This window comes from Pelophylax lessonae, assembly GCF_965119305.1.
Source record: "Pelophylax lessonae genome assembly, chromosome: 4".
Classification (NCBI taxonomy): Eukaryota; Metazoa; Chordata; class Amphibia; order Anura; family Ranidae; genus Pelophylax; species Pelophylax lessonae.
The window spans coordinates 318,719,065-318,743,197 of record NC_138771.1 but is presented as its reverse complement, the minus strand read 5'-3'; the positions used below and the strand labels follow the sequence as shown (position 1 = coordinate 318,743,197).

General features: G+C 47.3%; 1 protein-coding gene across 1 annotated transcript in view; it reads left to right on the top strand.

The window, feature by feature from the left end:
* SIMC1 (SUMO interacting motifs containing 1) overlaps window positions 1-24,133 on the top strand; it is a 141,723-nt gene that overhangs the window by 30,765 nt on the left and 86,825 nt on the right. The window contains exons 2-3 of the mRNA XM_082256618.1: window positions 1,730-2,356; window positions 14,897-15,120. Of these exons, the coding sequence (XP_082112744.1) occupies window positions 1,730-2,356; window positions 14,897-15,120 (851 nt within the window). The remainder of the gene's footprint in view (window positions 1-1,729; window positions 2,357-14,896; window positions 15,121-24,133) is intronic.

Below are 24,133 nucleotides of genomic sequence, written 5' to 3'. Positions count from 1 at the left end.
TTATGGTGTGCGGCGTATGGTCTGAGCACTGATGAGCTGCCCCCCCCCCCCCCCTTCAACCTCTGCAGCAATGTTTGCCGCATTCAGACTTCTATTTCCCAAAGACAACCTCTGGATATAATGCTGAGCACGTGCACTCCACTCCTTTGGTCAACCATGGTGAGGCCTGTTCTGATTGGGACCTGTCTTGGCCATCCTGCTGCAGTTTGTTTTCAGGGTCTTGGTAATCTTCTTTATATCCTAGGGCCCTAGACCACCTTTGAAGAGCAAATTTTTTTTTTCCCAGATCCTCAGTTCTTTGCCATAAGGTGCCATGTTGAACTTCCAGTGACCTTTTGAGAGAGTGACACCAAATTTTTAATTTTAACATACCTGCTGCCCTTTCGCACTTGAGACCTTGTAACCCTAACAAGTCACATGATGCTGGGGAGGAAAAATGGCTAATTGGGCCCAATTTTGGTTATTTACATTTGGGGGTGTACTCACTTTTGTTGCCAGCGGTTTAGACATTAATGGCTGTGAGCCATTTTTGAGGGGGCAGCAAATTTAAGTTGTAGCAAAGTGTCATTTCTTCTTTCACATGAAAAGATAGAATATAATTACAAAAATTTGAGGGGTGTACTTTTGTGATACTGTATATACATGCATGGACGTGCAGACACACGCATGGACGTACATGCATTAATAATTCACAAATATGTATATGCATACATGACCCATTCACCTAAGCATAAATAAATGCATGGACACATATATAAACCTAGATATACATGCAAATATGTATACATGCACAAATGCATACGTATTCATGCAAATACTCACATGTACATATATGTAATAAAGAAAAAAAGTCACTATTGTACATGGAAGTCAGGAAGGATCACTATGGTACATGGAAGGCAAGGCAGGAAGGATCACTATGGCACATGGAAGGCAAGGAGGGCAGTGAAGGAGATCATATTCCCCAGGCTGGCTGCAAACTGACCGGGAGGAGGGAGATGGGAGACGCACAGAGGAGAGCTCCAATGTAGGCACATTTTTTCCAGACCATGCTTTCATAGCTCAGCAGCCATAATAAACGTGGTCAGCTCTCGGAGGGGAAGTCAGGACCAGGCAGGATCAACTAGGTATTGTAGAAGATTGAAAGGGGGAAATTGAAAGAAAAAGCACTGTGCTACAGCTTGTGTTTTTTATATAAAAAAAAAAAAAATAAAAAGGGAACAAGCACTTAAGTAGAAATAGGTGATCTATTTTAGAACTACTTCTGCTGCCTTTCACAGGAAGTATCTATTGTGCCCATGCCCCTAGTTTATTTCTTGGAGTCCCAAACCAAAATATCAGGTTTTCTGACTTTTCTTGGGCACCTGGGGTATTTTTTTTCTAAAATTTAAAAAAAAAAAGCAGTAGGAATTCCTTTATAATAAATGCACCCATGTAGATGTGTATCCTCAGTGGGATATCTGCTGCCTTTTGGATAGTAATGTGAGCATATTTTGACATGGTTTCCTCAAGAGGTTCCATTTTATGTCTTTGTGGATTTGGGGGTCTTGTATATGTCTTCACCTAGATCTCGTCCTTTTGTTTAAAAAAAAAAAAAGAGCGAAATTAAATGAGAAACGTGTAAATCTTGGGTAAGAACATTGACAAATGTACACTTTTTTTTTTTTTTTTATAAATGTTAACTTCCAGTTCTGAGTATAATCAACTATGCAAATGTTGACTGTTGCAGGATATTATTGATTTGACAATCAACCACACTGCACTAGGGAACCTGCCAGAGCCAGATGGAAGTGTTATTGATCTCACTGCTAACGAAGATGATCTAGGGTTAAGTCCTGTAACATCACCTTTCAAGGATGAGCTTTCAAACTCTGATAGTAATGAGGATATGTACTTTCCATCTAACAGCTCCTCTGGAGTGATCTCAGAAAATGAGGAAGGGACCAGCGAGAGCAGCTGGAGAACAGACAGTGAAACAACCTCAATAGAAAATGGTTTGGCTCATAGAGACGTTTCTACTTCATGGCAAGACAAGTGCCTTACAGATGAAGCCAGCACAAAGTGTCTTGCATCTAAAGCAGTCATTAAAGAACACTCAGGTTCTGCTTTAACTTTACAAGGGTGGTCTCCTTTACCCACTCCTGCTAATGGTGAAAGCAGCTCAGACTATGCAGTTGGGTTTACAAATGTCAACGATCAACCTCAGTTTGATGCAGGATCCATACCCTCTTTGCCTACAGTAGAAGAATCTAATATGCAATCTCCGTCAATCAACAAAGCTTTACTTTATAAACTGAGATGTTTCAAGAAACCACCAGTCAGTCACTTCTTCCACGGACTCGAAAAACCGGAAAAGGTAAACCGCATGCGCATGGTGTTGAGACCAACGAAAGTGCTTGTGAAAGATTCCCAATGCATAGGTTGGAATGTGTGCAGTGGATATAAAGATTAAACCCCCCCCCCTTCTAAAAACAAAAAATGCCAGGTTTGGGGTGTAAAGTCTCTTATGAATTTTTCTAACTTGAATTTCACCTAAAGGGAAAGCATAAACTTACAATAAGATGGTTGGATAAATATGCAGTCTTTTGGGTTAGGATTTTGTCAGCATGGCACTTGGGTATCTTTGCCCACTATTCCTTGCAGAAGTTCTCCAAATCTGTCTGAGGGAATCTCCTGTGCGCTTCAGGTTACCGGACAGACTCAGTTGGTCTCAGGTCTGGGCTCTGACTGGGCCATTCCAAAACATTTAAAGCTAGATTTTTGTCTTTGGACAAAAAACAATCATTGGCGCACTATTAAAAATACAAATGTTGCAGCGCTCAGAACATTAAAGTGCAAAAGTTCTATGTAGTATCCCAGTGTTGGGATAATTAATACAATAAAACAGCTGAAGAGTTAATTCAGGTGTTAATGTAAAGTGTATCAGTGCTGTGATTGGTACTAATCACGCGTGCAGATGTATCCTCCGCCGTATAGGTAAATTTCAAACTCGCCAGAGCCAAATTCTGTCCCAAGTTTAAAGGACTGCAATAAGGTATGTATCCATAGATCTCCTAATCCTGGAAGTCTGAAGATGACCATACAGAAATTCTCCCAACAGTAGATTGCTCAACATGCCGCATGAAGGAATTTAAATAAAGAAATGGCTTATGGTGTAGTACGAAGCGGTATGAAAATACTTAATAAAGGCAACAAAAGAAAATGTATATAAACTGACAGGTCAGTACAGTGTAAGTTAAAATACGATACCAAGACTCTCCTCAAAAGCCACCACTTCAAAATCGGAGTGATGGCTGGACTTTAGGTGTATAATGGTAGATCTACTGCAGTTTCACGTCAAACATTATCAGGGGCTTTGCTAACCAATACCTTAGGTAGTGACCTTGATATAAAACATACCCCTGGGTCCACCAAGTCTCCATCCAACAGCTGAGGATGCCGGAAACGTCATTTACGGTTATTGTTGCCATTTTGTTGGAGTCAGATGGTGACGCATCCAATATTTAAAATGGTAAATCACCATGAAAGTGTGCAAATGTAGAAACTGAATGATAAATGAAGAGGGCATCGGGATTATACCCCACATCAGCAAAGAGGCCCTGTGTAGTTGGGTGACTCCTTGATGTATCTCTTCCGGTTGGAAAGAGACCCAGAAGCGAACACGTCACTTCCGGTCTCATGCTCAGAACGAGAGCAGCATGTCGCATCCTGCTGCTCTGCAACACATCCCCCATAGCCAGTAAGCTCAATGAGGAAGTGTAAAGTTTGTCATGGAAGTGACGGGCGCCATGTTGGGTAAGGGAACCACGATACAAAAAAGGGGAAAATGAGAACAGCAATAAATTGAAGATGTGACAATTCACTCATAAGAATCATCCTATAAATTTAAAGGAGAAAATAAGAGGAACTAGTCAAAGAAAAAATGTAATCCATGAATATTTCTGGGATGTCAAAGCCGATGGAACAGACCTTTGTATCCAAATGGTATTGACATACCATTCAGGGAAGGTTTTAATGTGAATCAATGAAACAGTTGACATCCCAATCAATATTAATTCCTAGAGGGGAAAAAGCTTTTAATTCATATGCCCATTTCATCTCTAATTTGGTGGCCTCCCTGGTGCGGGGAGAGCCTCTCCAATGTGGCTTTAATTTTAGTTCTACCTACAAATGTTATGAAAACCCTTGGTTCAAACCCAAGCATATCTTAAGGATACTAAACTGGTTTTGATAGAATTTGAGAAATATACAAATGAATAACAACCTGTTTTTAGTGACAGACGTATCATCTCTGTACACTACTATTGCACATAGAGATGGTTTTTTGGCAGTAAGAATATTGTTTGAACACCAGTATTCCTCAACAAATTCATCCTAGATTTACTCTATTTTGCAATGCTATATAACTATTGCTGGTTTGGAACTTATTTACTACAAATAAGTGTAGCTAGGGGGGGGGCAAAATTTGCCCCAAGTTTAGCCAACTTGTTTATGTCCTTTTGGGGAGTTACAAGCTATTTACCACCAGACACCTCAGAATCTGTTGTGGTACAGGAGATGTATCAATGATCTCCTCGTTTGGAGAGGGAACGTATGTTCTCTAGACAACTTCATGTCTGGTTTGAATTAACACCCCTTTAATATCTGGTTGTCTTTTGTGCAAGGCAAACAAAAGGTCAATTTTCTAGACCTTAGTCTTTAAGGATGGTAGAATTCAAACCATTTTTCTCTTACGTCCTCCGACAGTCGCCGCCACTTCATAATCTTCACTAATGGGGTATTGACCTTTGCTCCGTAGGAGTAGCTAGGCAACAAGATTTTTTAATATAAAAGCTTTTAGCATATCACACCCCCTAGGGGGCGGTCCCCTCAGTCAATACCTCCCTGCTTCCTGCATTCTCAACTCAGTTTCTAATGCCTAGCTTAGGAGTAGCTTGGCTGATACTGTGCTGGGGCTCTGTCTCAGCTTTCTATTCTCTTTTTTTGATTTTATTTGAGTATTTCTTTCTTTTACTAGCTGTTATTTTTCTCAGCATTTAGTTTAGTTTCTTCGGCTGAAGATGATCATGCGGAGCTGGGTCTCGGACTGGCCACCCTGGTTCTCAGGGCCAGGGGTTCCCCAGCCTGCCATCGAGCGTTCAGTCAGGTTTCCCTGGCATATTGAACGACCCATCCCTGTTCGCTGCAGGGATGCTGCCTGTGAGGTGGCTACCTCACTGGATGCCATTTGCGGTTTCGCACCGCAGTTACACTGCGTCCTGGCTGCGACACTCCCTGTCCTCAGTACAGCGGTTTGGTCGCTAGAGAAGGCTCCCCACGCCATCCGGACTAGTACATTTCTATGTGGGGACCTGTCTGTTTGGGTGTCAGTCTGTGACTGTGTGACCCTGCATGTCTGTATATGTACTGAGCTCCCTGTCAGATTCCTGTGTGGAATAGCTGCCTTTTCTGTGGGCTGCGGGGGGGGGGGGGGGGGGGCTCCCGCTCTCCCGCTCTCCCGCTCTCCCGCTCTGTGTGCTGTGTGGGCAGACTGGGGTTAGACATGCTGTGCGGCGGCCACTATTGCGGTCCGCCATTTTTTTGAGGCAAACTTGTGGTGTCCGGCCCTAAGTGAGTAGGGCGCGGTGTTTTGGCGCCAAACGCCGCCATTTTGATGGCGATCGATGTACAACCACATGTCGGCGCCATTTTGTAATTGCCCAATATATGCCTCAGCCGAGCGGCCATGTTTGTGTAGCCTACATAGGCTTTATAGGGCGGTCAGTCATTACATCACTTCCTTTTGCTCTGGGACAGCGATCGGTGGCAGCAGCCTGTGTGGCCTCTCCAGGTTTTTACTTATCCTTATCCTGTTTCCCTGCTCAGTGTTCTTATCCCTGTGGGGGTCGATCTATGCAGTAGTGTGCGGTGGGCTACGCTCGCCGCGGTCTTAAAGGGGCAGTACTCCTTTTTTTCCTATTGCTGGGGCATGGATTCTCAGGAATGCAAGTTTCCTCCCACCTTGGTGGGGGCCAAGGGGCTGCTGCTTCCCCCGAGGGGGCTGATCTGGCTATTGTGGCAAACTTGGCTTCTCAGGTGCAGATGCTAATGGCTGATCGATCCGCAAAACGGCCCAGTTTGTCTATTTCCTCTGATTCAGAGGGCGATGGGGCTGCTATGGCTGGAGTGCCCTTCTCAGGGTCTCGTTCATCACTGGACCTTGGAGGGTGATGCTGAGGTGGAAGGGGTTAATTCTCCCCCTGGCTCGTCTGAAGAGCTTGCACTCATGGATGAGTTGATTACTTCTATCAAGGAAACACTGCATTTGCAGGATTAACCGTATCCTCCTGCTTTGATGTCCTCTTATGGGACGCAAAGGAAACGCAAAGCAGCGCAGGCTTTCCCCTGCCCGGCGGAATTTTAGCGCGCTGTTGATGAGCAATGGCGCAATTTAAAGAAGCCTTTTACTGTGCCCAGTAAGTTCAAACTGCGTTATCCGTTTACACCCACCACTGATGAGCGTTGGTGTGTGCCGCCTCAGGTGGATCACGCGGTGGCGGTTTTGAATAAGTCTACTGCGATCCCTGCTGAGGGTACCCCGGTGTTCCGGGATCCTACGGACAGGAGATTGGACTCTCTGGCCCGTCATTCTTATACGGTTGCTGGTTCTATGCTGAAGCCTATTTTTGCTTCCATTATGGCAGCCCAAGCTATTGCGGATTGGACGCAGGTGCTCAGGCGCACCCTGGTGGCTGACTCTGCTCCACCGGCGACATTGGCTATGGTGGATCAAATTCATCAGGGTGTCATGTATTTGTGTGATGCGGACTTGGATTTAGTCCCTTTAGCTGCACGCCTCTCGAGTGTGGCGGTATTGAACCGTCGCCTGATATGGCTGAAATGTTGGTTGACCAATCATCTCGCAAGACTTTGGCTAATTTGCCCTACGCGGGATCTCGCCTATTTGGCGAGTCTTTGGATACTCTGATAAAGGGAATTTCTGGGGGTAAGAGCACTCTCTTGCCCCAGACTCACAAGAATAAGTTTGTTCGCGGTAAGAATACCTCGTTTAGGCCCTCTCGGGCCTTTTGGTCGCAATATAAGGGCAAGCCATTCAAGGGCCAAGGCTCCCAGAAGAAGCCGTGGACAGGTAAGCAGTAGTCCGGATCCGCTGCCCATGCCAATTCGGCCTGAAGGGGCACCCTCACCCGATTCTGGGGTGGGGGGACGCTTGCTCGGTTTTCTTCAACCCTGGCTGGCCCGCGTTCGGGACAGGTGGGTTCAGGAAATCGTTCGATCTGGATACAAGATCGAGTTTCTCTCTCGGCCGGCGAGCAGATTTTGTCCCTCAAATCTTCAGCTGTCTCCGGAGCGCTTGCAGGATCTGCACCTGGCGGTGCAGGACCTGCGGGCCCAGGGAGTGGTGGTTCCAGTGCCTCATCGGGACAGATTTCGGGGGTTCTCTTACAATCTGTTCACTGTGCCCAGAAAGGAGGGCAAGGTGCGTCCGATTTTGGACTTAAAGGCTCTGAACCGCTTTGTGCGGGTTCGCAAGTTCCGCATGGAATCCCTGCGATTGGTGGTGGCTGCCCTGGTTCCGGGGGAATTCATGGCCTCCATCGACTTGAAGGATGCGTACCTTCATATCCCCATTTTCGAGGGTCACCAGAGGTACCTTCGATTCACCATTGCGGAGGATCGTTAACCTTCGGTCTCGCTTCGGCTCCGCGGGTTTTCACCAAGGTGTTTGCGCCGGTCCTGGCCTTACTGAGAGCCCAGGGCGTCTGTCTTGGGGTATCTGGACGATATCTTGATTTGGTCTGCGACCAGTCAGGGCCTGGTGAAAGACCTGTCCATCATGATGCAGACTCTACAGGAGTTCGGTTGGATGATAAATTTTCCGAAGTCGGCGCTGTGTCTGTCGGTTCGTCTTCTCTACCTGGGGATGATCTTGGACTCTGTTCAAGCGAAGGTCTTCCTGCCGGAAAACGAGCTCCGGACGCTTCAGGGCGAAGTCGGGTCCCTCAGGGACAATCAGTGCTCGTCCCTTCGGACGGGTATGAGGTGTCTGGGTTTGATGGTATCGGCTTTCGAGGCGATTCCCTTCGCCCAGTTTCACACCCGGGATCTTCAGGCAGAGATCCTGGCAAAGTGGGACGGGCGTCCGCAATCTCTGGATCTGCGGTTTTCGTTGAGCCGACTCACCCGAGAGGGTCTTTTGTGGTGGCTCCAGTCCCCGGCGGTGTCGGGGCAAGTCCTTTCGTGGACGGTGATCACCACGGATGCCAGCCTGTCGGGCTGCGGTGGTGTTCTGGGCGTTGTCCGCCCAAGGAACTTGGTCGGAGGAGGCATCCTCCCTTCCGATCAATATTCTGGAATTGCGAGCGATAAATCTCTGCCTTCTGCGTTGGACGGACAGGCTTCAGGGCCGCCCGGTTTGGGTTCAGATGGACAATGCCACAGCGGTGGCCTACATCAACCACCAAGGGGGCACCAGGAGTTCCCGAGCGGCTCGGTAAGTAGCCGACATTCTGTCTTGGGCCGAGACGCACGTCCCGGCGATAACGGCAGTTCACATTCTGGGGGTGGAGAACTGGCAGGCGGATTATCTGAGTCGCCAGACCCTGGACCAGGGAGAATGGTCCCTTCACCCGGATATCTTCCAGATGTGCGAGAAGTGGGGTTCCCCAGATGTGGACCTGTTCGCGTCTCGTCTGAACAACGTGGAAAGGTTCGTGGCAAGGACGCGCGATCCTCGGGCAGACGCCTCGGACGCGTTAGTGGCGCCCTGGCATCAGTATCATCTGATGTATGCCTTTTCACCGATTCAGCTGCTGTCCAGGCTCCTTCGCAGGTTAGCCTCGGAACCGCACACGGTGATTCTGGTGGCACCGGACTGGCCTTGCCGGTCTTGGTACGCAGACCTCGTGAATCTGGCGGTCGACGCTCTGTGGCGTCTGCCTCTTTGAGAAGATCTCCTGTCTCAAGGACCGATATTCCATCCTGCTTTACAGTCGCTGGCTTTAACGGCCTGGCTGTTGAAAGCCAGGTCCTGAAGGATAGGGGTCTCTCCCCTGAGGTCATTCCCACTTTGATCAAGGCTAGGAAGGCCTCTTCGGGGAAGATTACTACCGTACTTGGAAGGCGTATTTTGCCTGGTGTGAGTCCAGGGGGTACTCCCCTCGCTCATACTCGGTATCGAGAGTGTTGGCCTTCCTTCAAACGGCGTGGACCAGCGTTTGGTGTTGGCCACGATTTAAGGGTCAGATTTCTGCGCTGGCCGTTCTCTTTCAACGCCCTGTGGCGTCTAATTCTTTGGTTAGCACCTTTGTTCAAGGGGTGCGGCACTTGGCCCCTCCTCGGAGGGATCCTTTACCTCCATGGGACTTGTACCTTGTTCTGTCCGTGTTACAGCATGCTCTCTTTAAGAAGATCAGGGAGATTTCGTTCTGTTGTCCAAGAAGGTTGCCTTTTTGGTAGCGATCACTTCGGCTCGTAGGGTGTCGGAGCTGGCGGCCTTGTCCTGCAGCTCTCCCTACTTAGTGATTCATTTGGATAAGGTGGTCTTACGACCCAACCCTTTTCTTCCGAAGAGGATCTCGGAATTTCACCTCCAATGAGGACATTGTCTTGCCTTCGCTTTACGCGAAGCCTAAGCATCCAAAGGAGGTGGCTTTGCATTCCTTGGATGTTCGGGCGATCAGGGTTTACCTGTCATCGACAAAATCCTTTTGCAAGTCGGATTCTCTGTTTGTTCTTCCAGAGGGCTCTCGGAAGGGCATGGCAGCGTCGGCTGCGACCATCGCCAAATGGATCAGACAGACCATTGTGAAGGCCTATGCTTTGAAGTGGAAGGTTCCTCCTTTCCCTGTGAAGGCGTACTCTACCAGGTCTTTGAGTACGTCTTGGGCCTATCGTCGTCAGGCTTCTGTGGCCCAGGTGTGTAAGGCGGCGACTTGGTCGTCCGTTCACACCTTCTCCAAATTTTACAAAGTGGATGTTCAGGCATCGGCAGATGCTTCCTTTGGCCGTAAAGTTCTTAGTGCGGCAGTGCCTTAGGGTCCCTTGTTTGGGCCCTTGGCTGTTGGGGTGTTTTACCCCTGGGTTACTTGTTCTTTCCTGGGTTGTTGCTCCTGTTGAGCACGTTTTTTCCTGTTGCCCAGTTGGTTCTCTTACTTGGTAAGGTTCCTTTCTCTGATGTGGGTACTGCACTGCTCTGGGACGTCCCCATTAGTGAAAATTATGAAGTGGCAGCGACTGTCGGAGGACGTAAGAAAACTGAATTTTTGTAAAATCTTACCGTAAAATTCCTTGAGTCCTCCGACAGTAGCCGCCCCCGCCCCTCTTTGGGGTTTGTTTATGTACTCTACTGCTATGCTACTGAAACTGAGTTGAGAATGCAGGGAGGTATTGACTGAGGGGACCGCCCCCTAGGGGTGTGATATGCTTAAAGCTTTTATATTAACAAATCTTGTTGCCTAGCTACTCCTACGGAGCAAAGGTCAATACCCCATTAGGGAAGATTATGAAGTGACGGCGACTGTCGGAGGACTCAGGAATTTTACGGTAAGATTTTACAAAAATTCAATTTTTTTTTTTTTTTTTTCTTTTTTTTCATCTACTGACCGGAACAGTTACATGAATGTTCGGAAAGGACAATTTCTCCGAATGAAACGGAATTTCCAAAATTTGGATGATCACACTCGATGTACTATACTTAAAAATAGATTTGTAGAAAAGGGGTGTTGCGAGACTAAATTAGACTCAATCATAGAAGGTGTTGCAAAATTAAATAGATTCTTTATTGGACAATCCACGACAACGTGACAAACCTTTTTGTCCATTTTTCACTATTTTTCTACACAATATTATCAAAATCAAACCTTTTTCAAATATTAGCAGATCCCATTCTTAAAGAGGAAGTAAACCCTCCTCTGCAACTTGTACCTATTTTAGGTAAGCCTATGATAAGGCTTACCTAAAATAGGTACTGTAAATATCTCCTAAACATGCACAGTTTAGGAGATATTTACTTTGCATGCAGCCAGTGACATCACTGGTGCATGCGCTCTGAAGTAACAGCCGCTTGTGCCATTCCTTCAGAGCCCTGTGCTGTGAATGTTGGCTCCCGCACGCATGCGCTGTAGTGACGTCATTGCGGCTCCAGCCAATCCGATGGCCGGATGCTGCAAACCCGGAAGAAGGGCGACCGAGCATGTCACCCTTGAGGTGAGTGGGCGGCACTGCGGGGCTTCATTCTAAGGTAAGTATTTCATAATGAGCTGGTATGCATACTAGCTCATTATGTGTTTGCCTTTCAGGTGTTTTTTTTTTTATTTCTGATGTTTACAACCTCTTAAGACACACCTACCAGACAAACCTGAAGTGAGACGAGCCCCTAATTTAAGAGACAATTTGGCTCCCAACTTTTAATCCTCCTCCCAAATCCCCTTTAAGAGTTGAAATGCTTTTATCCGTGCAATAAATGTTATCTGTACCACTGCCCCTGGAAGGAAACGATGCATAATAACTTTCCTCTGCTGTCACCAACAAAGAATGTAATGGAGTATCCTTTGAATCCACACATGTAGTTTGTCCTTCAATGTTCTTGTAACAAAACGTAGGTGGAACCATGCACAGATTAAGAGATTGATTACGCGAACACATTTACAACATCAAAAAAAGGATTCAAACCTAGTTTGTCGGCCCATTAGATAATGTCATAACTGACCCCAGTTGCTTAAAATTTGTAGGTATAACAAAATTAAAGCCAAATTGGAGAGGCTGTCACCGCACCATGGAGGTCTCCAAATTAGAGATGAAATGGGCATATGAATTAAAAGGCTTTCCCCCTCTAGGATTAAATGTAGATTGGGAAACCTTCCCTGAATGGTATGTCGATAACTATTTGGATATCGGTCTGTTCATCAGCCTTCTCTTTTTTTTTTTTTTTTTTTGTATCGTGGTTCCCTTACCCAATATGGGCTCTGAGGAAGAGGCACAGCCTCGAAACGCGTCAGCCCTCTGCTTCCAGTAAAGACGTTGATCCTCTGGTAGGAGGCAGGTGTATGGAATTGATGTGCCTGAAACTTCTTGTTTGTTTGTGAGTATTTGATTTTAAACAATTTTATCCAAATAAACTTGCTAAGGATAATGCGCTAGGCTGGTGCGCCCTTTTTTGCTTTGTATTTTCAGTGTCTGGTCGACCACCCTGGTCGTAAGGGGCAGCAAAGCCTAGCCATCATGGATGCCTAATACCAGTACGAGTTCCAGGATTGTAACAGCCTGAGGACCAGGTTCCGAGCGCAGGAAAAAGGGGGTGCTGTCCAGCACCTATCTTTTTCCAATATGGTGCCCGTTGCATCCATGATGCTCTTTACACTTATTGGCTAGGTTTCATAGCAGCAGGAGGATGTGACGTGCCGCTCTCGTTCTGAGCACGAGAGACCGGAAGTGACGTGTTGGCTTCTGGGTCTCTTTCCAACCGAAGAGATGCATCGAGGAGTCCGCTAACTACACATAGCCTCTTTGTTGCTATGTGGGGTGTAATCCCGATGCTCTTCATTTATCATCTGTTTCTACATTGTTTGCACATTTTCATGGTGATTTAGTATTTTAATATGGGAGTCAGATGGTGACAGATCCCAACAAAATGGCGACAACTGAAAATGTTTGCGGCGTCCTCAGCTGTTCGATGGAGACTTGAGTCTACCCAGAGTATGTTTTATATAAATGTCACTACCTAAAAGTATTTGCAAAGCTCCCGATGACGCGTTTACGTGAAACTGCTGTAGAGCTACCATTATACGCTTAAGGTCCAGCCATCACTCCACTTTTCAAGTGGAGGCTCTTGATGTGAGGCTTTAGCATTGCATTTCATCTTACACTGTAATGACCTGTCGGTATACCTTTTTTTTTTTTTTTTTTATGCCTTCATGTGGCATGCTGTGCGGTCTACTGTTGGATAGGAGAATTTCTGATCTTCAGACTTCCAGGCCTTCCAGGATTCGGAGATCTATGGATGCATACCTTATTGCTGTCCTATAACTTGGACACCATTTGGCTCTGGGGAGTTTGAAATTTACCTAATACGGTGGAGAACATATCTGCATGTGTTATTACTGTTCATCACAGCACTGGAACACTTTACATTAACACCTGAATGAACTCTTCCACTGTTTTTTTTTGTATTATACCAACACTGGGATACTACATGAAACTTTTGCACTTTAAGGTTTTCTGAGTTCTAACATTTGTATTTTTAATTCGGTGTATGTGTATTTTGCACTTTTTGCTAGCAGCAGTTTGTGGTTTCTATATTTAAAGCACTGATTCACTTTTCTTTTCTTTGGCGCACTATTAGCTGGATGTGGAGGGCGTGAGAAATCAATATAAAAGTTTTAATGGTAAAACTGAGTAGCTGGGGTAAGCTGCTGGCTTCGGATGGCTCAGGATAGAGCTAGAAGAGACGCTGCAGAAACAAAACGAAAGAGCAGCACCATCCAAGTGCAGTAATAGGGTATGTTTATTCCAAACAAATATAACGCACAGGATAAGAGCTGTCAGCGCATGTGTCTGGATATGAAGTGTCCCTCCACTCTGGGGGAGGACAGGCTGCGGTACAATATGGAATACCTCTAGTCACGGTTGCGCTGGTGGCTCCCAATTCTTTTTGAGACAAATGCACTCGAGAAACCTGTCCTCCCGCAGTGGATGAACACTTTATATCCAGACACATGCGCTGACATCTGTTATCCTGTGTTTTTACATCAGTTTGGAATAAACATACCCTATTACTGCACTTGGATGGCGCTGCATTTTCGTTTGGTTTTTGCCAACCTGAAACCAGATCAGAAATTTGGCTTGACATGACAAGAGGTGGCACCTGACAAATCGATTGCAGCAGAAAAATTCTGGCTAAGCTGGGCATTTTAAGTGTATGAATCAAGAACAGCGATGAGAAATGAGCATGTTGTGGCCTAAAGTGGTTGTAAAGGTTAAAATCTGAACCAGTAACTGTATTGGGTTTCCCCCACTCTGGATGAAGGAGCAAAGGGCCACCTTTTGGACAGCAACATTGTTAATCTTGGGAGGGGATTGTTGGATGTACTAGTAGATATAGATACACTAACAAATTAAAGTTGAACTCCTGCTAATACTTTAAAAGCATTTACAGCTAACACTTTTTTTTTTTCCTTTTCTGGCATAAAGAGCTTTACACAATAGCTGATCATTGTACGCACCCCTGTCAGTGTTTAATGGTTTGTCTCATCCCTGTAACTGATGCATCTTTCAGATTGTTCTGAAAAATAGACAAAATCACCAGGTAAACATGTAGAGCCTTTAAACAAAAAACTAATGGAGCCATCATATTTACAAACTGGTAAGCTGCAATGTTTTTTTCTTTTTAGCTTGATACCAATTTATGTAAACTTTTTTTTTTTTTTTTTTGTGCAGTCTGAGGCAGGCTACACTTGAATCAGCAGTCTCTTTCAAAGCTGTTGTCTGATCAGCTGCCATAGGAGGGCAGAGCAAACCTCCTATTTATCGTTGGAAAACACTTGGTGTCATGGGCAAAATACTGCATGTACTTTGTTGCATAGGGGATAGGACTGTAACAAAAAAAAAAAAAAATCTTTAATGGAGTTTTAAATTCAGGGAAATGGTTCCTGTTTTTGATAAGCTTTCCATCTGAAAGTGCCAGTTGCCTGGTAAAGTTGCAAGTCCAGTGATTTCAGTACAGAGCCACTGATATAGAATAAACATGACTTTTAGAAATCTGAAGTCTGGGACATCCTGATAACTAATTTCTGAAAATGTTGTCTTGTTAATATAGGTTTCTTTTGGAATTGTGATTAGTACACTAACTATTTAAAGCTTTAGCATTGCTCTCATGTGTATCCTATTGCTATTGCAGAGCAATCATCTCAAGCCAATACCTCAGAGTCGTATGAGTATTGTGAATAATACAAGGGAAGAAAGCATCCACCAGGGCACACTACATTTCCTCTCTGAGTTTGTAACCGCTGAGCATTACCCGCCTAAGGACACTGTCCTGTATGTCATCCAGTCCATACTGATGGGAGAGGAGGAGCAGGCAATCAAGCATGAGGCTTACATGCTCCTAATGAAGATGCAAAAGTAAGTGATTATACAGTGGGGAAAAAACATTATTTGATCCCCTGCATATACAATAATTTGATTCCCCCCTCCTCCTCCAAACACGTCGAGTTATGCCAAAACTCAATTTTGCTGTCATCTGACCACAGCACTTTCTCCCAATCCTCTGTATCATTTAGAGGTTTGATGGCATGACTGTGCATTTTCCTTTTTGAGGAAGGGGACTCGCTGTGTTTGGAGAAAGGAAAAATGCTGACTATGACCCTAAGAACACCATGCCATCAGTCAAGCACTGAGGTGGAAACATGCTTTGGGGCAGTTTCTCTTCTAAAGCTACCGACCTGATTTTGCTGCATTGAGGGGCCAATGGATGATGGGGCCATGTATTGTAAAATCTTGGATGACCACCTTCTCTCAGACAGAACACTGAAGATGGTTCTTTTAGCATAAGTGACCCAAAACCTACTGCCAAGCCAACAAGGAGTGGGACTTGCGCTAATTACCACTAACATTGGCTGGCGCTAATTTGCTTCACCAGTAACGCCAATAGTGATCAGTAAATTATCTGTACATTGTATATAGTGACAGTTAAAGGGTTAACTGGGGGTGAAAAAATGTGCTTATGGGTACTGGTGTCAGTGTAGTGCTTGTGTTATCAGTTGCTGCTCTTTCCTCATGCTGGAACCGAAAAGGGCTCCTGGAGGGGAGATTGCATCATTACACAGGCACAGGAGGTTCTTCCATTGGTCAAAATCTATCACCAGGCCGTAAATCATTGGCCTGCACCTGATCACTGATCAGTTTTGATCCAAATCAGATTGCTGTGGGGACAGTGGGCGCGTGCCCCCCCCTTACCCGCAGGGGCGAATCGCATACCTGTACATGATTTCATGCAGCCCGGCCACCCTGCTGCAGTAAATGTATGCGGGGCGGTCTGGAACTGGTGAAGCATAAGCCATCCTCTGATTCAGAGTCTGAATCCTTGGAGCCTGGCTCCTGGCCGGATTGAGTCACCTTCTTCCATACTGCATGATGGGAGCTGGTGGATTTGCTGCTCAGTAAGCCTTTTTCTTTAAGAATGTCTTTAAGGAACCCTTGTGATTCTGTGGCCCCCATCTTGTTCATTTTTTTTGGCAGTGGTTTTGTCCAGTCTGTGGAGAATTTGTGACTGCATGGAGCTCATGCTTTGCTGCTGGTCTTCTTTCTTTTTTTTTTTTTTCTCTTCTCTTCTGTGGCCTTGGTCTGAAAATAAGGACCCAGGTGAGTAGGGCAGATGTACACTGTCTGCTTACAAAATTAAATGAAAAGGTATGGGTGACCTGAGTACTCTGGCTTACCTTGGAGCTTTTATGGGTCGCAGGATCTACAGGGCAGGGTGGTGTAGCTTCTGACCTGGTCAGCACAAATGAGACCTTGCTTAATGCTCATTTGTGTACACTTGCTCTGGGGCCAGACACGCATACCTGTGGTGGACACAACTAGTCTGTCTTCTTGCCACTGCCTCCCAGGTGCAGTATAAAGCTGTTCTTTGCCTTTTTTGATTCTTTAAAATCACTGCCTCGGCAAGCCCCGGAAATGACACCCACTCTGGGCCAATGGGGAGGCTGGTGGAAGTGATGTCAGCGAGAAGTGCCCTCCCAGTGGCAACCTCATGCCCCTAAAATGGCTCCTGGCCAGAATCGCGCTACCAGAAGTGACACAAAACCAGGAAATTACGTGAATGGCATTCCTGGCCCACTGCCATCTTTATGCTCTCAGCCCTGCCAAGATGCCGGTTGGGGGTTCTGCATCCTTCCACACTGGGTGTAGTTATGGGGCAATGGTGGTGGTCCATGCAGCTGCGGGGTTGCTGACACCCTGTGGAGGCGAAACCTCGGGTGTCCTGCCAGGGAGAGCCTGGCCCTGATCTTGCTATCCCTGTCCTGACCTTGCCTAAGAACCCCAGGGTTCATGTGGAGGCAGCTAGACTGAGTCTTTTGCAACAGTGCACAGGTGCAGAACTTGTTAAAAAAAAAAAAAAAAAAAAAAAAAAAATGGTGCAGCTCCTGTTGGTCAGGAGGAAATGCTAAACTAAGGCATGCAGCTACGTGTAAACTTTCCCCATTGTGGACAAATGTGTGAGGAGCCCTATCCTATGAAAGGGGGCACGCACGCTGGCCACTGTGCATTGAAAGGGGGCCACGCTGGCCACTGTGCATTGAAAGGGGGAACACTATACCTTTAATTACTGAAGGCCCCTTTCACACTTTTGTGACCTAAAACTCACGCAATTTTTTTACAGCGTTTTTTGCCATCTACTCTTGGTACGGCCCCAGGGTCCAATATATGAACCCATTGCGGCCCTCGAGTCAGTTTGCCCACCCCTGGTCTAGTCAGAGCCCAGACTTGAACCCCATTTTGTGGAATGACTTGAAGACTGCAGGCCAAACGGTTAACATCAAATGTGACTGAACTTGAGCAGTTCTGCAAACAGTGAGCAAATATTGCAACGTTGGTAGAGGCCTATCCCAACAGACTTAAGGCTGTAATTAAGCAAACTGTTTCAACGAAATGCTGACAAAGGGGGTGTTCATTTTTCTAACTTTGTAATTTTTTTCTTTCTTTTTTTTTTTTTTTTCTTCTTCTTTCACTTGGATGTTGTAAGTTGCACAGCTGGATGAAACAGAAATGGTCTTTCACTTTCGTTGTCAGTGGTCCAGGTTTGCAAAGCGACCACCTAGGTGGCTGTACACATGTTCTACAAGGTGGATGTTTTTGAATCTGCAGATGCTGCTTTTGGCCACAAAGTTTTGCAGGCTGCTGTGGCAGAGACTTCTGCCTCTTGAGGCTTTTTTATTTTTCCCTGGTAGGTGAGCTTCAGTTGTTCCTGGTGAAGCTTCTGGATGGCTTTTTTTTTTTTTTTAAGCCCTTTTGGGAAATTTGTTTGCTGTGTTCTTTCCCACCCCTTCATGCTAATGCTGCTTTGGGACATCCCATCTGTCAAATGAAGATATGAAGCGGTGTCAATGAACGAAAGGGAAAACCAGATTTTTGTATGATTATAGTAAAGAAAATTTCTGATGTTTGAGGAACACAGCACCCACCCCTGAGTTGGGGTTATGTATTCCTCTTACACTGCTTGTTACAAAACTGAGATCCTAGAGCAGGAAGTGGGAGTATACCACCTAGGACTATGGTAAGGCAAAAATCCAATTTCTCTTATGTCCTCTGACAGTCGCCGCCCATCCATATAAGCCTTCACCGTTGGGTAATGGCGCCTTCTGCAGGAGTAAGCTAGGCAGATAGAAATGTTCAAAACTTTTCTATACTTGCACACCTCTAGGGGGCTGTTCCCAGCCATTATCCCTGATCCAGTTACAACTGGTCCTCAGTTTTATGCTGCCTAGCGTAGGAGTAGGCTAGCTCTCCTGGCCGGGACCTAGTGTCTCGGTTTTTCTTTTTCTTTTTTTTTTTTTTTTTTTTTCTCACTATAACTAGTCAGGGACTTTTTCCTGGAGGACTACAAGTGACTGCAGAGCTGGGCCTCGCACTGGGTAATATAGATCCTTATGGAGTCCCAGCCTGCCAACGAGCGTTGCAGGTTACTGGTGCGCCCAGGCCTCGCAATGACAGTGCCATGTGGAATGGGGATGAGCCTGCGGAGCTGCGTCTTCGCTGAGGGTGTCTGAACCCGGAACACCCGCGTGTTCCTAGCATCCCTCCTTGGCTGACGGCACCCCCACGTAAGGTGGGAGATCTCCTGTATCAGTGCGGTGCCCGCTTCCCTGGATGGAGTACTGATACCCCCTTGTCCCTGGGGACTTTTTGGGGGTTTGTGGGCCCATTCTTAAGGGATTGCAGGGCTGGTGGCCTCTGTGGGATCCCACTTCTGGCTGGCTTGGTGTTATTTCCCTCCCTGGCCCTGCTGAGGGTGCTGTGTTGGGTACTTGTGGTACCTGGGGGGGCTTTTGGTAGGGGCTCCATAGCGGAGAGGGGTCCCCTGTGGTGACCAGACCACATGTGTATGCTTAGTTTGGCACGGTTTTAGCGCAGCCACCATTTTAGGTGAGGGCAGGTCACTGGACTCTGTGTGGGAAGCAGCCATGTCATGTATACTGCCTTGCTGCCGATCAGGTGCCATCTTGGGTATGGGCACATGCCTATTAAAGCCCTTTTTACATAGTTTGATTAGGCACCCATTTATTGTGGCTCCCGGGCTAGGCCTCTAGAGGCGTGAGGTCACTTCCTCTAATTCCTCATTTTTTTTTCACTGAGCAGAGTGTGACTGTTTCTGAAACTGGGGGGGGGGGGGGATTTTTACTAATGCCAAAAGACCTTTTTCTGCCAAAACTGTTTTTGTGGATTTAGCATTTTCTTAGGGGACTCTTTCAGATATTGTAAGCTGCGATGGGGTTCCGCTGGAACCGCCGATTTAAAGGGCCAGCGTCCCATTTATTTTATTTTGGCTTTCTGAACTCCCAGACTACCTATTCCCCCACAGTCCTGGTGGGGGGCTGAAACCTCTTCCCTAGTCTCCGTTTTCTGCTGCTTGTGCGCATCCATGGTGGATCTGCGGAGCGCTCCTTTTTTATAAAAAAAAACGACCTATGCCCTCCCAGTCGGGACTATAAGCCTAAATGGTTGCCATGGACAATGTCCCTCCTGTGGGGTCCATGTCCTCTGCTTATGGGGTGGAGGTGGTGGAAGAATCTTCCTCAGTAGCATGGGAAAGTGCTGCCATAGCTGCCCTCATTAGCGCCATTAAAGAAACTCTCCATCTTGACTATGAGCCCTCTCAGTCAGGGCTGCTTTCAGGTTCCGAAGTATCCAGAAGTCAGCCCAGGCTACCCTGCCCTGTGGATTTTCACAAACTTGTGCATGAATGGTGACGTCGTATTACACATGCTGGTGGTGCCTAAGCGTCTTTTCCCACCGCCATCCCTTTTTTAGGAGGCCGTGGACAAACGGACGGTGTCCCCTAAAGTGGACCACACTGTCTCTAGACTGACTGAACACCGGGGAGTCCTCCACTGGCATCAAGGCGGATTTAAAGATATGACTGATAGGCGCATTGAGCCACTTTCCTGCTTAAACCTGTGGTTGCCTCAGTGATCGCCTCTCAGGCTCACGGCATGGGCCAAGGTGCTTCGGCACACCCTGGTCTGCCCTTGACGTGGTGGCTCGGGTTGCCTTAACGGGGATGTACCTGTGTGACGCGGCCTCAGACTAGGCTCCGTTAGTTGCTCGGTTGTCTGCGGTCGGGGTTGCGATCCGCCGCTTTTTTGGCAGAAAAGCTGGTCGGCTGACCAGACACTGTCTTTTTGGAAGCGTGATGTTCCTTATGTAGGGAGTTGTCCTTTTGGGAACACTCGGGCTGAGTTGATTAAGGGGCTTTTGAGTAAGTACTTGATTGCCCCAGGTCACTAGGGGTAGGTCCACCTGCGCTGGGCGGGGGCCTTCCTTAAAAGCTCAGCCTGGGTCCTTTTGTGCCTTAGAGGCGCAGGACAAGGGCTTCAAGCCCTCCGGTGGTCACAAGAAGCCGTGGTCTGGTGAGCCTAAGGCCAGTCAGTCTGGCTCGGCGGCCCAGTCCACCTCTTCCTGCAGTGATGCCCTAACCCTGGTTGACCAGCATTCAGGACAGGGGTTCACGAGCTGCTTTGTTTCAGGATACTAGATCGGGTTTCAATCTGGCCCCACAGATAGGTTCTTCCTGTCTGCTCTCCAGCTGCCTCCTGCTCGTCTCGGATCTCATGGGGGCGGGGCGTGTTCTGCTCGCCCAAGAATTTTTTTGTGCCCGTGTCTTCACGGGACGGTTTTTGCGTTTTTTTTTTTTTGTTTTTTTTTTGTTTTTTTTTTGTTTTTTTTTAACTGGTTCATGGTGCACAGAACAAGGGGGCACAGTGCTTCCACTTTGAGACTTGAAGTCTCTGAACCGCTTTGTGCGGGTGCAGAAGTTCTGGATGGAATCCCTCAATGCCGGTCGTGGCGTCATTGGGTCCAGGTGACTTTCTGGCCTCCATCGCCTTGCTGGATGCGTGTCTACACATCCCTTTCTACGAGGGTCCTCAGAGGTCTCCGCTTCGCAGTGGCAGGGGAGCTTTACCAGTTTTGTGGTGTTTCGCTTCGGCTCCCAGGGTTTTCACCAAGATTTTGGCTCCGGTGCGGGCCTTACTGCGTTTAATGGGGATTGCGGTCCTCGGTTGTCTGGCCGACCTCCTGTTAGGGTTGAGCTTGTGTGCCACTTTGTCAAGTTTTCTGGCCGTGCCGGTTTCAGACAAGTTCCGGTTTTCCGGAAGTTTGGGTGGACCATCAAATTTTCAGTAGTCGGCACTGACTCCTTCAGTTCGTCTTCAGTACCTGAGAATGGTCCTGGACTCGGCCCAGGTGTGAGTTTCTTCCGGGGGACACACTCCCAACCCTGTGGGACGGGATCGGGTCCCTCAGGGACAATCTCTCCTCCTTGTGGACCTATATGCGGCCTCTGAGTCTGATGGTTTTGGCTTTTGAAGCTGTCCCTTTTTGCTCAATTTCACACAAGGACCCTGCCAGCGGGGATCCTGGCCAGGTGGGACAGAACGCATCAGTTGGACAGGAGGATTTCTGAGCCACGGAATGCGGTTGGATCTTTTGTGGTGGCTCCGTGCACCGACCCTGACAGGGCCAATACTTCCGGCCTCTGCTGTGACTGCTCACCACGGATGTTGGGCTGAGGAGTCCTGGGCACGCTTTGTGTCCAGGGGTCGTGGTCGGTGGTGCGGGGCCTCCTTGCCGATAAACGTCTTGGAGCTCTGTGCGATCAAGCTTGAAGTTTGGTCATCTCAGCTTCAGGGGTGTCCGGTTCGAGTACAGACAGACAACGCCATCGCTGTGGCTTAATCACCAAGGGGGCACCAAGAGTGCCCGGGCGGCTAAAGTGGCCTGTGATCCTGTCCTGGGCTGAATTGCACGTTCTGGCGACTTCAGCTGTTCACATTCCGGGTGTGGATAACTGTCAGGCGGACTGAGTCGCCAGACCTTGGACCAGGGAGAATGGTCCCTGCATCCGGAGGTGTTTTCGCCTCCTGTGTGCCAGGTGGGGGACTCTGGATGTGGATCTGTTCGCGTCCTGTCTCGACAATGAGGTGGGAAAGTTTGTGGCCGGACCTCATGATCCTCTTGCGGCCACTACGGATGCGTTAGGGGTATCTTGGTATCGGCTGATGTTATGCCTTCCCTCCGATTCAACTGTTCAGGTTCCTCTGCAGTTTGGCGTCGAACGGATACCAGTCATTCTGGTGGCCCCAGACTGGCCACGTCGGTCCTGGTACGTGACATCGTTCAGATGGTCGTCGAGCCTCCCTGGCGTCTTCCGCTGAGTAGATCTTATGTCTCAAGGGCCGATCTTCCATCCTGCTTTACAGTCTCTGGCTTTAATGGCGTGGCTGTTTTAAGCCAGGTCTTAAAAGATGGAGATGACCCCCTACCTTATTGAAGGCTTGTAAAGCTACTCTAGAAGGATTTTCATCGCAACTGTAAAGCAAATATTGCCTGGTGCGAGTTGCATGGTTTCCATCCACGCTCCTTCTCGGTGGCGAAGGTTTTGGCCTTCCTGCAAGAAGGGGTGGATCAGCATTTGACGCTGACCACGATCAAGGGTCAGTTGTTGGCCTTGGCTTTTCTTTTGCTTTTCTGGTGGCTATCAACATCTGCTCGCAGAATGTCTGAATTGGCGGCGGTCTTGCCGTTCTCATCTGGTGCCTCATTGGGTCGCAGAACCACTTTATCCCAAATCAGTCTTTTATTCCCAAGGTGGTTTCTTCGTTCCACCTCAACAAGGTTATCGTGTTGCCTTCGCTTTGTGCAATGCCCAAGCATCCCAAGGAGGTGGCTTTGCATTCCTTGGATGTGGTCAGGGTTTACCTGTCTGCCACGGAATCTGTTTGGCAGTCTGATTACCTGTTTGTTGTTCCTGAGGGACCTCAAAGGCTCGGCCGCATCCATGGCAACCATTTCTCGTGGATCAGACTGACTATTGTTCAGGCCTGTTCCGTCGAGGGTCAGGTTCCTCCTTTCCCTGTAAAGGCCCATTCTACTAGAGCCGTCAGCGCCTTTTGGATTTTTAGCCATCTCGCTTCTGTGGCTCAGGTGTGCAAAGCGGCGACCTGGTCGTCTGTGCACCTTCACAAAATTCTACAGAATTGATGTATTGGCATCCTCAGATGCTTCCCTTGGCCACAAGTTTTAGTGTGGCGGTTGTTTGAGACTTTTTTTTTTTTTTTTTTTTTTTCTTTGTCTCTTCCTTTTGGTGGTTTTTTTGTTAACTTTTCAGTTGGTTGTCTTCCCTCCCCTCACACCTACACTGCTTTGGGACATCCCAATAGTGAAGGTTAATATGGATGGGCGGCGACTGTCGGACGTAAGAGAAAATATAATTTTTGTAAGAACTTAGAGTCCTCTGACAGTCGCCGTCCCCGCCCCTCTGGTTTTTTAGATCTGTGGCTTATTGACTTCTGGTACTGCTTGCTACATACTGAGGACCAGTTGTAACTAGATCAGGGATAATGGCTGGGGACAGCCCCCTAGAGGTGTGTCTAAGTATAGAAAAGTTTTTTGTATTAACATTTCTGTCTGACTAGCTTACTCCTGCAGAGGGTGCCATTACCCAATAGTGAAGGCTAATATAGATGGGCGGCGACTATCAGGACTATGAGAAAATTTTACGGTAAGTTCTTACAAAAAAATTATATTCTTCCTTTCAGGCTGCAAAGTGTAACGCTTAGTGAACTGGATTTGCAGCTGCAGAATTTCCACTCAGTAGTCGTGCAGAGATGTGTTGAATCACCATATCCAACTCTCCAGACTCATCATTGTGGCCCAGCCTGCTTCAGCATACAAATCTACAGGCACTCAGATAAGATGTTCCTGGAGTGATAGGTTGTATACGATGGTATAGAGGTGATGTGCTGAAAGGACAGGCTTGAGTAGTGATAGCAATGATAGGCACTCAATAGTAATGTTCAGGAGTGTTAGCAGATGGTGATAGTATGCAGATAGGTTAGCAATCGTGTACAATTAA